The sequence below is a fragment of the Mixophyes fleayi genome, chromosome 8 (assembly GCF_038048845.1).
Source record: "Mixophyes fleayi isolate aMixFle1 chromosome 8, aMixFle1.hap1, whole genome shotgun sequence".
Classification (NCBI taxonomy): Eukaryota; Metazoa; Chordata; class Amphibia; order Anura; family Limnodynastidae; genus Mixophyes; species Mixophyes fleayi.
Genome location: NC_134409.1, coordinates 27,892,485 through 27,904,877, shown reverse-complemented (window position 1 = coordinate 27,904,877; position 12,393 = coordinate 27,892,485). Strand labels below are relative to the sequence as shown.

Below are 12,393 nucleotides of genomic sequence, written 5' to 3'. Positions count from 1 at the left end.
GTTTAATCAGAGGACATAACTAGTACAGTAAACACATTTTAGCAGTGTGGTACAGCGACTGTACTTTATAGATTGTGCAGAAGGTATACAATAAATCCCCAAAACTAGAGTTCTGCATTCAACACTTTGCCCAACACCACTATGACTGCATCAATAAAATTCAATGCCACCAAGATAAATATATATTAATGTACTATACATACACCATAGTACTTGGGAATATCATTCCTGTGGTATTAGGTAGGGTTCTTTTGGGAGGGCTGTGGCATTGGTAGGCATAACTCCTACAGACACACACAGCACTCAGCATGCAATGGTGAAAGAGGGGAGGATGTTAAAGTGCACAGATCAGATTTCAGAGAGGTGTTACAAATCTCACTACATTATGTGTCATGTGACTGTGGCCGCAATGGTAGTCAGATGACACTGTGCAAACCCTGCAGAATTATAAAATATTAATGGCAGCCTGAAGAAACAAACCAAGGAAAAAGGGTAATTACCAAGATTCTTCACATAGCTTGCCACAGCGATTTATGGGTTTTGTTTTTCCCCAAATAAAAACAACTAATTTGTTTCATCGGATTAATGCTTTAAAATTAACAACTTCAACTATGTTTAAAGGGAACTTAGCCCCCCAACCATATTTTTATTTAAGTGTTCAAAACGATACCTAGATCTGCCCAAGGAACATCCACCCTTTCACGGTCCACACATCGGTTCTGCCAATATAAGGAGTGTTGGGAGGTATGCTATTTAGTTGACTTTATGTTATGGATATCAGTTTTTTTTATGAACTGTATTTATGTTTGCAGAAATGATACAAGAGATGTCAGTAATCAAGACTATAACAAGTGCACAAGCAGTTAAATAGGTTACACAGCCAGTGGGTAGAAACCAGATATTGGGATTGGTAACTCAAGATGGAGTGGAAAGTGGTGTGGATAGAATTCTTTTTAAACTGCTTAATAGGTGTCTCTTCTTGCCCAAGCATGTTGTGGTTGCACAGCTATGTGCTACCAAAACACACATCATGTAACGTGCATCATGAATGGATGTGTCCATGGGAAATAGAAGAGCACAGTCCTCTCTCACGTGGTTTGTGGTGTCTTGTTCCTTCTTTCACAGACATGAGAGGACCAATGACAAGTTTTGATGTGACCCGAGTATACATCAATGCCACCTCTCCATAATTACATAAATCCAATTGATGGCAGGGTTCAAATCCACTATTAGTCCTGTGTGTATCTATGTCTACTGTATACGGGAGCAGTTACAGCATTTCAGGTATACCCTCTTACATGAAATAGTTGACATATTGTATTACATACCAGGGGCAAACGCAGGATTTGTAGAGGGGGGTATTTGCACACCACGCCGCCAGTGGGCATGACCAGCGTGCATGGGGGCGTAGCTATTTTAGACAGAGCTTGGCTGCTCTCCTACTCTTCCTATCCCCATAATATACATGGGTAATGCTGCGTGCACTACTGTTAGGTGCAGCTCTTCCTTTTCAAGCAGAGCTGTGTTAAGTAGGAGCAGGGTCCAGCCACCTCAATTATACAGTGCCCCAGGCTTGGAGGGGGGTTTTCCAGGCACTAGGAAACCCCCCTCGGTTTGCCTATGCATACAGTACATCTCAATCTCAAAACAGTGACCAAAATGTGTCTGAAAATATACATAACATTAATGACGGAAATAATTTTCTTTTAATATTTACTTTGAAAGTATAATTGCATTGCTAAGATATAGTTTGGAAGCATTCCATTACTCTGTGGATATTATAAAGTAACTACACAGTTATCAATAGTCTGCCAATATAGCTGTATGGGTGTCATTATTCACAGATGCCAATAAAGACGGTAAAGCAACACAGTAGCTAACGTCAGTGACTTATTATCACTTTAATATTTGCTCAGGTCAGATCATGTATGTATTTAGCCTTGATGTTTTTATGTTTAATATTGATTATCCACTTGCACAGCTTTACAAGACACTACAATACAAGTGTCATTTAACAAGCGCAGAATCCAATCCTTGATGTAAAATGACTCCACTGCACTACACGATATCTCCAGAGAATTCTAAATACATTTATTTAAGCTGGTTTGCATGGTAGGTAATAATTAGACACATACAGAGAGAAAAATCACAGGAATGAACTGCAATGAGCCGTGAGAACCTTCCACAAATAAAATGACTTTGTCAGGCTGAATAATTGTGAGACGATGGGACTCCTGCGGTGCAGGGAGCTAGAATACACTCCGGCACATAACACATCCACAAGAGCCCCCTGTCTTCAGCCCGCACGAGCTGCTCACACAGGCATATCATTACTATAAACACCAACCCTGAGTATTTGACACAGACAGTGGTGGATTTACCCCAAAGCAGTAGAAATGGAGCACACATACTGATAGACCAGTGGAGGTGCCAATCACTAAGTCCTGTTTCAGAGGAGTGAGCATGTAATCGGAATGACACAGCTACTTGCCAGCTCTGGGAGCGCAGACAGCTACAGGAAAACAAGTATTTGGCAGGAAGGCCTGCGCTCTGAAGGGCTCCCTTCTGTGTGTTCGTTATCATTAGTGTGCTGAGTAATGTGTTCAGCTGACTACTTGTTGTGCAGAGAGCAACAGTACTCAGAGGTGGACCTACCACAACCACCACATCCCCGGTAGTGAGGACGCTGGCAAGCGGATGTAATGGTTTTCTTTTCATGAAATACAAGGTAGACATTGGATGAGTTGCTCTTCTAGCCGGGTACATGGGCGCAGAGAGTCCTATTTGGAAACGTACTGGACACTGCAGGTTTCCTTTTGGTGGCTTATCCAAGTGTGCCCTTAACTGTGCTAATGTATTACCCAGCACAACTGCTAAGATTTCTTCTCATCTTTCCTATACTTGTGATGAACAAAGCTGTCAATAGTGAATGCACCAAAATGTCAGCTGCAATAACAATGTGTCTGGCCATTAGTGCAGTTGTGGCTGGAATTATATAATTAGATGTTGCTAAGTTGATGTTATAGATGACGGCAATACACTGGCTAAGTCTACCTAATGCTATAATGTATCGCAGTCATCTTCTGCAAGTGTTCTGCAGTATATGGTCGATATTTGATTCTGGTATGTACACAATTTTTTCTTACTATGTTATGCAAGATAAATATTTACATTATCAGCACAGCAAATGCCAAGCATTCACGTTGATGTTGCAATAGGTACATATTTATTCACATCACCAAGCATGTGGAATACATTACTTGCAATGCAGAATAATTACATACCTGTGTTGCAATTTAACCATTAATGTCTTGCATTGCACTAAATAAGTTGCAAGGGGCACACTGTGAAATGAAATGCTCACACTGGTAGGTCTGCCAATAGATGGAAAATAATAATACACTTTGCAGAGTGGTCAAACGGCTGTGTTGGTAATTAGAGCTGCCTGAAACAAATGTGTCGCAGGGCACCAAAAGGTGAGCGAGTGTTTTCTCTCTAGTCAGTCAACACGTACAGCCCACTAGGTCCATATGACAGCATCACACCGAGGTGTAAATCCGTGTACACAGCTGCGGGCGGCCAGCAACAGCATCATTAGTCACAAGTGACACTGAAGGAGCAGTCACCCTGTGACCCTTATTTATTACCCTTCTGCACACTAGTAGGAGAGGTCCCATATCTGAGACCTGGGAAGGTGCAGCACACACTCACTCCCACCAGTGTCTGTAATAAGCTGGGAGAATGCTGAAAGTAAACGTGAGGCACTGGATAGCTGTTCATATATCAAACTGAATAAGGCAGCTGTCCGTGTTATTGATAACATGTGTATCCCAAAGTGGAGTGTTAAAGGGGTTGTCCAGTTTCAACAACTCCTTCTCAGTCAATCATGCCACCTATGTAGGCGGTTACTTGATCACCCTGTGTCATGGTACAAGACTCAATCGTCCATAGTTTAATAATTAAGTTATTAAATAGCTCTAAGGTGTGCAACATTGTTCTGTAGAGTACCTACAGGGAGAGTGTCATTCAGCACTAACCTCATCTTCAGGTACAAGGGGGCACACGTACACCATATACTTGGGGGGGTCTTTATTCAGGGAGAGATTCTCTCAAATCGTAAAAAAATGACTAATTGTGAAGATAACATGTTCTCTCTTCCCTATGTTTTGAACAAAAGGAACCAATATCTGAGAGATAACACAAATCCTAGCATAATACTATGCGCCAAGATAATTTCACCACTGAGGACCACCATCTATGGTGGATTGCCGAGTGATGCCTACTTACCCTCCAATATGTATATATTATATCTGCAGAAACATATCATAGTCTGGGACCAAACTTATATAATGTAACTGAGCTTTGTGACTCTGTTCCCTAACTTTATTTACTTGTTGTATACAAATTAACAGACTATTGTTAACAAATAAAACAAACAAGAAACTGGGTACTAAACAATAGAATAAGAGCATGATGCAAATGTTCTTGTTGTTTGGCAGTAAACAATCAGATTGCTGATCATTTGGCCCTACCTCCCATAATGGCCCTTCAGTCGGTCACTTGCCATTGGTTCAATTCAGCAAGGTCCCCGGTATTTATAACCACTTGTGAGCTCTGCTGGCCAGCCTCCGTAATCTATACTGAGCACCAGAGAGGGGACAGAGTCTGACGCAGGACTAGATGACCTAGGGCAGGCCTGTCCAACCTGCGGCCCTCCAGGTGTTTGTGAAACTACAAGTCCCAGCATGCTTTGCTGGTAGACAACCAGGTGATAGCTGGAGGGGCATGCTGGGACTTGTAGTTTCACAAACATCTGGAGGGCCGCAGGTTGGACAGGCCTGACCTAGGGGAAGCTGGGGTTGGGAGAGGGGCTACTAAATAATTAGTTACCGAGGCTTCATTCTGAAATCCCTCACACAAGAAAGCTTCGCTCTGATTTTCCACAAGTAAAAGTGAGGTATTCAAGCTAATAGTGCTTTGGAAACATGTGTGAAGTCAGGAGTTTTATTAAATCAGGTGTCTGGAAACTGACAGCCCATAATGTAACGTGATACAGTGTAGTGTTCATATCTGCTGTGTGTTGAGAGCACTTTCATAATATATATAACTAGGTTAGATCCATGACATTAACAATGTGTGAATAGATGTAATTACTCTTTCTGGAATAACGGAAACTAAATGCTCTCGCGCCTTCTTCTAACTTTTGAGAGATAAGTTTCAAGTTTTCTGCAGTAAACGTGAATATGTTTGTTAATATTATACACCAGTCAACTAAGTCTAGCTGACATGTGTGCGCAGTGAGACTATCTCTGTGCAGATCCCAGTTCCGGCCTTACCTCGTCCTCTCGGTTGAGAAGCACCAGCTGGCTCTCAGTCAGGATACAGTACTTCCTCTCCCATGTGGTGCTCTCGGTGTAAGGCGACTGGCCGCATGACAGCCTGTGAGTGGGGGGTCCTTTCACATCTAGAAAGTACAAGCAGAGAAAACAAGTCAGCATGAGTATAATAAAATACAACTATAAGAGCTATCTTAAAGGGAAAAAAAAAAGAGGTACATGTAATGCATTTAGAGACTCTGTGTATGAACAAATATTAGCACAAAATGCATAAGGAAAATGTAACCTTTAATGACCTATCATTTATATTGTTATAAATGGGGTGGAATTGTGTCATAATTCTGACATGACATTAGTAATCACAGGGAACAACTCCTGTATTCTGTTGTAAAATTATTAAGAATTTTACACATTTGTGGAGAAGTTGCATTGTCGTCTTTTAGGTGCTTTGACCGAAAATGAGCAAGTGATTCTAGGCTCCTTTTAGGGAAAGTAAACCACAGGTCGGGAGAAATGTATTAAACTGGCGGACAAGTAACCAAGCAAAGTAAGGAGCTGTAACCCATAGCAACCAGATGGATGCTTTCATTTTCTACACGGTTTTATAAGAATATCAGAAGCTGATTGGCTACATCTACATCTCTCACAAAGTTTCTATCATAAGAACCTAACCAGTACATTCATAATGTTAAAAATATTCAGATGCAAGAGATACCAGTAATATTCACAATAATAAATGTATATAGAAGGAACTTGTCCAAACTGTAGGCATTTTATATAACTCCCTGTATAGCAGAATTCTTTTGTGAAAAGCGGTTTAAGAGAACTGGAAGGAAGCAACAGTATAAGACTTAAACTATGTAAACACTGGTGTTACAATAAGGTTTTTAACATGCTTTATTAATAGTTATATGCATGTAAACTGATGTAAAACGAAAAATCATTGACTATACCTAATCTTAGTTTTACATGTGTTTACCGTGCTCTGTGTTATTCTGAATGCTACATTTCAGAACATTTGATGCATGCATGTCAAAACAGTTTAAAGCTACACAATCTCTAAAAGCATAACTAACGCATCTCAAACACCTGAGGGTATGTAGCCATACATTGCTAACTGCATAAGAAAACTACTTGTAGTTAACTAGCTAATGAGACTACATACAATTTATATTATGGCATTGCCATTTTTTATTCAGAGGCCATGAAATAACCAACAAATTTAGCAATGATGGAAAGAAGAAAATAAATCTCTCTCTGACCAGATTGTGGAACTAAAACCCCAAATCAGAAAATCGATCATACAAACTCTTGTTCCAAATAGGTGTAGTATTAAACACTGCATAGCTTTCTCTTTGCCACTAGATGGCAGTCAGAACTTAACAAATCTCTTGTACTACAGGCAGAGAAATACTATGATGATATTGTAGAAACTTGTCTGAGCATAAACCTTTCTTAAGTACGGCAGTGGTTGGCCATTCGAGCCTTCATCTCTGGCCCCAGCTCCTTCCTGCGTTATGGTCAGATTGTTATAGCTTGTAAGACTTGTTTAAAACTGTCACACTGTCACTGCTGAACGGACCTGCACAGTGTGTAGCTGTCAGCAGCAAGCCCCTGCTAGGGGGGCGATCGCCCCGATCGCCCCCCCCCCCCCCCCCTGGATCCGCCACTGCTCTTACTTTGATTAAATTATTTTAACGTCATACCGAGATTAAGAGTAATGTCTGGCTCCTTTGAATCCAAGTTGCCCATCACCTAAGTGTTTTGTATAAATGCGGGATAATAATATGCCAATAGGTTAAACAATACTACAGTAGTAGGTCCGTGGTAATGCGCGCTACCGTGAAAAGTGTGCAGTATTGACGGTTAATACAGTACCACAAAAATGCAGATTTTCCTTTGCAACCCTATGGGGTGTGCACGTAAATCCACGTTATTGCGGTACCGTGTATTGCCTCCACGGCCTGATCCGGCGCGTTACCGTGGATTAAATACCCCCCATAAGTGCTATTGGTAAATCACAGTTGCCTACTCTCTCGGAATGTCCGGGAGACTCCAGAATTTTTGGGAGTTCTCCCGGACTCCTGAGAGAGCAGGCAAAAATCCAGCTAAACGCAGTATTGTGGCCCCGCCTCCTACTGCGATTGGCTATATATATATAGGAAAATAGGCATCATTGATCCATATGATAAGCTATTAACGCTACCGGCTGTAGTTTTAGAGCCTGCAAGGCCAAAAACATGTCAAGCAGTATCCACAGTTCACCGAGTTATTTGCTAATAATACACCAGGGAACAATTATGAAGTACAAGGTCTGTAACCCATAGCAACTGGATTATTTTTCTAGTATATTTCCCTGTGCACAAATTGTCAATGTTCTCTAGTGAACCTAGATAATACATTAAGTATATGGCTTTTAAAAAATCCCTATTTTTTCCTGCATTCAATTTCATTTCAGTAATGTGATGTATGATGAACCTATATCCAAATGCTATTGAGTAAGAACCTCAGCTCTTTGTTTAGTCCTAGTTCCATTAAAAGGACACCAATTAAAAAGTGAATAGAAAATAGCCCCCTAGTACGTGTCCCTAGACCAGCTGCTATAGTGGATATACTTGGAGTTCACAGGCCCAGTGTAGCACTGAGCCACAGATTCTGAATTGTTTTTGTTAATTACTTTTACTTCTTGACAGGAGCTAGATGACATCTTTCACTTCTGATTGACTGATGCCAACAAGTACCGTGTCTCTTATGGATTTTTACAGTTATTTGTCATGGGTAATCTTGTGGAAATTCCTGCATAAAAAAAAAAAAAAGATACTTCTTAGACGGTGCCTAGAAGTCTTATGCAATGGTCCTGATAATGTTCAATGCTAACATTTATTTTTTATTATATAAAGGAATGGGCTCTAATATCCGGAATGTTTTAGACTAAAGTTATACAAGATAAGGGGTTTCAGTCAGTTGGAGCACACCATTCCTGAAATAGATTTAAATATCACCATCATCTTTCCCCATACTGCCTCAGTGGTTCTCCTCCTCATGGCTCAGCAGTGCTCTTCACACCGACCGTAGAAGATAATGCTCAGCCACTGGCGTCTGGGTGTAGGACATTCAACAAGCAGCATCAATTTTACATAGTTTGTCTTTCTGGATAAAACAGATCCCATAACTGTATTGCTTTGCACTATCATCATCTATTTATATAGCGCCACTAATTCCGCAGCGCTGTACAGAAAAGTAACTCACATCAGTCCCTGCCCCACTGGAGCTTTCAGTCTAAATTCCCTAATACACAGAGAGAGATATAAAGCCATAGTTGGGAATCAAACTCGGAACCCAGCTCTGAGAGGCAGAATTGCTAACCACTAAGCCAAAGTGCTGCCCATACCATATGCAGCCTTGCGGTACTCTGTGGTACTATGTAGTTGCTGCTTGATACAACAGAGGTCTTACAAGAATGGCAGGCCAGTTCCACATTACAGTTATTCTAGATTCCTCTGCTATGATTATATAACTGCCCGAATTAGTGATGGGCAACAAGCGTCCCCCAGAGCCTTAACCTGTGGCCCCCCAGCTCCTTCCTGCTTTATTATCAGATTTATTTGTTATAACCTGTAACACTTGTTCAAAATGCCTGCTGCTATGTTATTACAGATAGGGGTCTTTTTCTTTGATTAAATGTCGTTTTAACTTATTACTGTGGGTAAGGGTAATGTGCGGCCACTTTTGAAGGTTAGAGGTCAGCCCATGTGGTCACTGAAGTATTAGGTTGCCTATCACTGGCCCAAATTAAAAATACTATGTATAAAATGTACCTTTGTCTGTAAGATGAACTCTGCAAAGTTATTTCAGTATCTCCATTGTTCTTAAATAGTTTGCGGCATAGAAGGGGTTGTAGGATCTGCTGCTATGCAGAATAATAATGGAGTCATTAACCTTTTGGGAGATGATCTACAGATCAGTACACTGGACGGACACACAATTCCCAGCGTACTAGACAACTGGTCAGAACCACACCCAGCACAGCTCAGACTTGGCTGCAGTTTTATAATCAGGGGATTTGGAAAAACCTGACTGTGTGGTGGTTTTTTTGTCCACTGGCTTATGGAACCGTGTATTAGTGATGTAGAAGGGAGCAGGAAATGAGTCAGTCGATGGGGTGAATCTTCTACACAGCTCACAGAGATGGGATTTTTTTCCAGAACAGTAAGAAAAATTCCCTTCGATGGCATCAATCTCAAGTGTGTGACAAGCAGTTATCATGTGCTACTGTGTGACCAAACGACTTCAAACAGACAATAAACCCCCACATAAAAATGTCACTATGCAAACAAAAGAGATGGCATTAACCCCCTTTTTTTAGTCTGCAATAAAACTTCAAGTTACTGTACGAAATATCACAGTCTGCTTGGATTTCACAGTGACTTAACAGGGAAACCTTCCACTGTAGCCATCTTCCTGAAGTGCAGAATATATAGCATACTTGCCAACATTTTAGATTTGGCTTCCGGGAGCTGCCAGGGGGAGGTGGGCGTGCAGGGTATGGGGCTCCGAAAATCGCATAATTCTGGCCGTGACGTAATGACACAAAACGCGTAATTTTACAGAGGGGGCAGAGCCAAACGCCGTGATTCCCGGCGTTTGAACCGAATTCTGCCCACTTCACTAGAAAGTGGGCAGATCAGGGGGATTGCCACACTCTCCCGGGAGACTCCTGCGAAATGCGGAAGTCTCCCGGACATTCCGGGAGAGCTGGCAAGTATGATATATAGTGGATTTCTGACATTTCTCCATGGGTTAATCTGGAGAATACAGGCATACTTGGACAACAATCTCCTTTTTCTCCTATGTCAATTTTAGAAATGTTGCAATCTTAACATTAGGTTAAACAAAGAAACAGAAAATACAAACAAGATCTCATAACGGCTTTCTGAAGATGCTAGAAAGTTGAAACGTTTTCAGTTTTGGTGCAGGATCAGTTTTCTACAGACTATACAGGTCGCCATAGGAACCAGTGATCTTGCTCACTGTAGTTTCCCACCCTGTGTTCCATTTAGAGGTGAATGAACAAACAAGCTCATGTAAAATAACCAAAGTGAAAAAATGATTGCAAAAGAGAACAATGAATGCATGAACTGTTTAATTTACCCCAATTGTCTTGTAGTAGTATAACCAGAGGCTCACATCACTATTCTCAATTTTATGGCTTCCTGATCTCCTCTTCACATGAACATTTTGGTGATCTTTCTGGCTAGGCTGTAAACATTCCGATAATGTTACCGGCTAGGCTGTAAACATTCCGATAATGTTACCGGCTAGGCTGTAAACATTCCGATAATGTTACCGGCTAGGCCAGTGGTTCCCAAACTTTTGCAGTTCGCGGCACCCTTAGAGTCTCCAAATTTTTTCAAGGCACCCCTCCAAAATAGTTATTGAGCAGTCCTGTTTTAGAAGTAGTTGGGTCAAAAAATTGTAATAAGTATTTAGGTCATGACAGAAATACTTATTTAATTGTATGCAAAAATGCCCCCTCTGCATCCAGGCACGCTGTTACCCTCCTCTGCCCCTGTCACACTCCTCTGTCCCATTGTGCGCCCCTGTCGCACTCCTCTGTCCCATTGTGCGCTCCTGTCGCACTCCTCTGTCCCATTGTGCGCCCCTGTCGCACTCCTCTGTCCCATTGTGCGCCCCTGTCGCACTCCTCTGCCCCTGTTACACTCCTGTCCCGTTGTGCCCCGCTGTCACCCTCCTCTGCCCCTGTTACACTCCTGTCCCGTTGTGCCCCAGCTGTCACCCTCCTCTGCCCCTGTTACATTCCTGTCCCGTTGTGCTCCGCTGTCACCCTCTGCCCCTGTTACACTCCTGTCCCGTTGTGCCCCGCTGTCACCCTCTTCTGCCCCTGTTACACTCCTGTCCCTTTGTGCCCCAGCTGTCACCCTCCTCTGCCCCTGTTACACTCCTGTCCCGTTGTGCCCCAGCTGTCACCCTCCTCTGCCCCTGTTACACTCCTGTCCTGTTGTGCCCCAGCTGTCACGCTCCCTCTGCCCCTGTTACACGCCTGTCCCATTGTGCCCCAGCTGTCACGCTCCCTCTGCCCGTTACACTCCTGTCCCGTTGTGCCCCAGCTACCACGCTCCTCTGCCCGTTACACTCCTGTCCCGTTGTGCCCCAGCTACCACGCTCCTCTGCCCGTTACGCCCCGCTGTCTGCCCCTCTGTCACACTCATCTGCCCCTCTGTCTGCCCCGCGCCAGCCATAGCATTGAGAAAAAGAGCACAGAAACTTACCAATCCGCCGGGCGCTGGGACCCAGCAGCCTCCTCTCTCCCGCAGCTGTCACCGACGTCGATATTCAGTGACAGCTGCAGGAGAGATGAGGCTTCTGGGTCCCGACGCCCGGCGGATTGGTAAGTTTCTGTACTCTTTTTTTTCAATGCTTGGCCCGCGGCACCCCAGTGAACAATCCAATGATCTCACTGGGTGTGCTGTAAACATTCCGATAATGTTACTGGCTAGGCTGTAAACATTCCGATAATGTTACTGGCTAGGCTGTAAACATTCCGATAATGTTACTGGCTAGGCTGTAAACATTCCGATAATGTTACTGGCTAGGCTGTAAACATTCCGATAATGTTACTGGCTAGGCTGTAAACATTCCGATAATGTTACTGGCTAGGCTGTAAACATTCCGATAATGTTACTGGCTAGGCTGTAAACATTCCGATAATGTTACTGGCTGGGCTGTAAACATTCCGATAATGTTACTGGCTAGGCTGTAAACATTACAATGATCTTACTGGCTGTGCTGTAAACATTCTGATGATCTTACTGTAACCTGTAGCCAATTAATGTTGTAGATTTTTTTATTTTTTTTGAAAAGCCAGCTTATCTGCTGTCAGAAAATTTCAAATGTCCCAAGAGCGAGACTAATCTGTAGCCAAATCAGAGCCATGGGGGTAAATGTATGAACCTCCGATTTTTTTCAACTTGCCGGAAATCGGCGACTTTGCAGGTAAAATTTAAAACGGTAATGGCTTGTAAAGGCAAACTTGCCT

General features: G+C 42.6%; 1 protein-coding gene across 7 annotated transcripts in view; it reads right to left on the bottom strand.

Moving 5' to 3' along the window:
• Positions 1 to 12,393, bottom strand: part of RASAL2 (RAS protein activator like 2) — a 210,693-nt gene that overhangs the window by 96,270 nt on the left and 102,030 nt on the right. For all 7 annotated transcript variants that reach the window (XM_075182214.1, XM_075182215.1, XM_075182217.1 and 4 more), the window contains exon 2: positions 5,337 to 5,464. In XM_075182214.1, the coding sequence (XP_075038315.1) occupies positions 5,337 to 5,464 (128 nt within the window). The remainder of the gene's footprint in view (positions 1 to 5,336; positions 5,465 to 12,393) is intronic.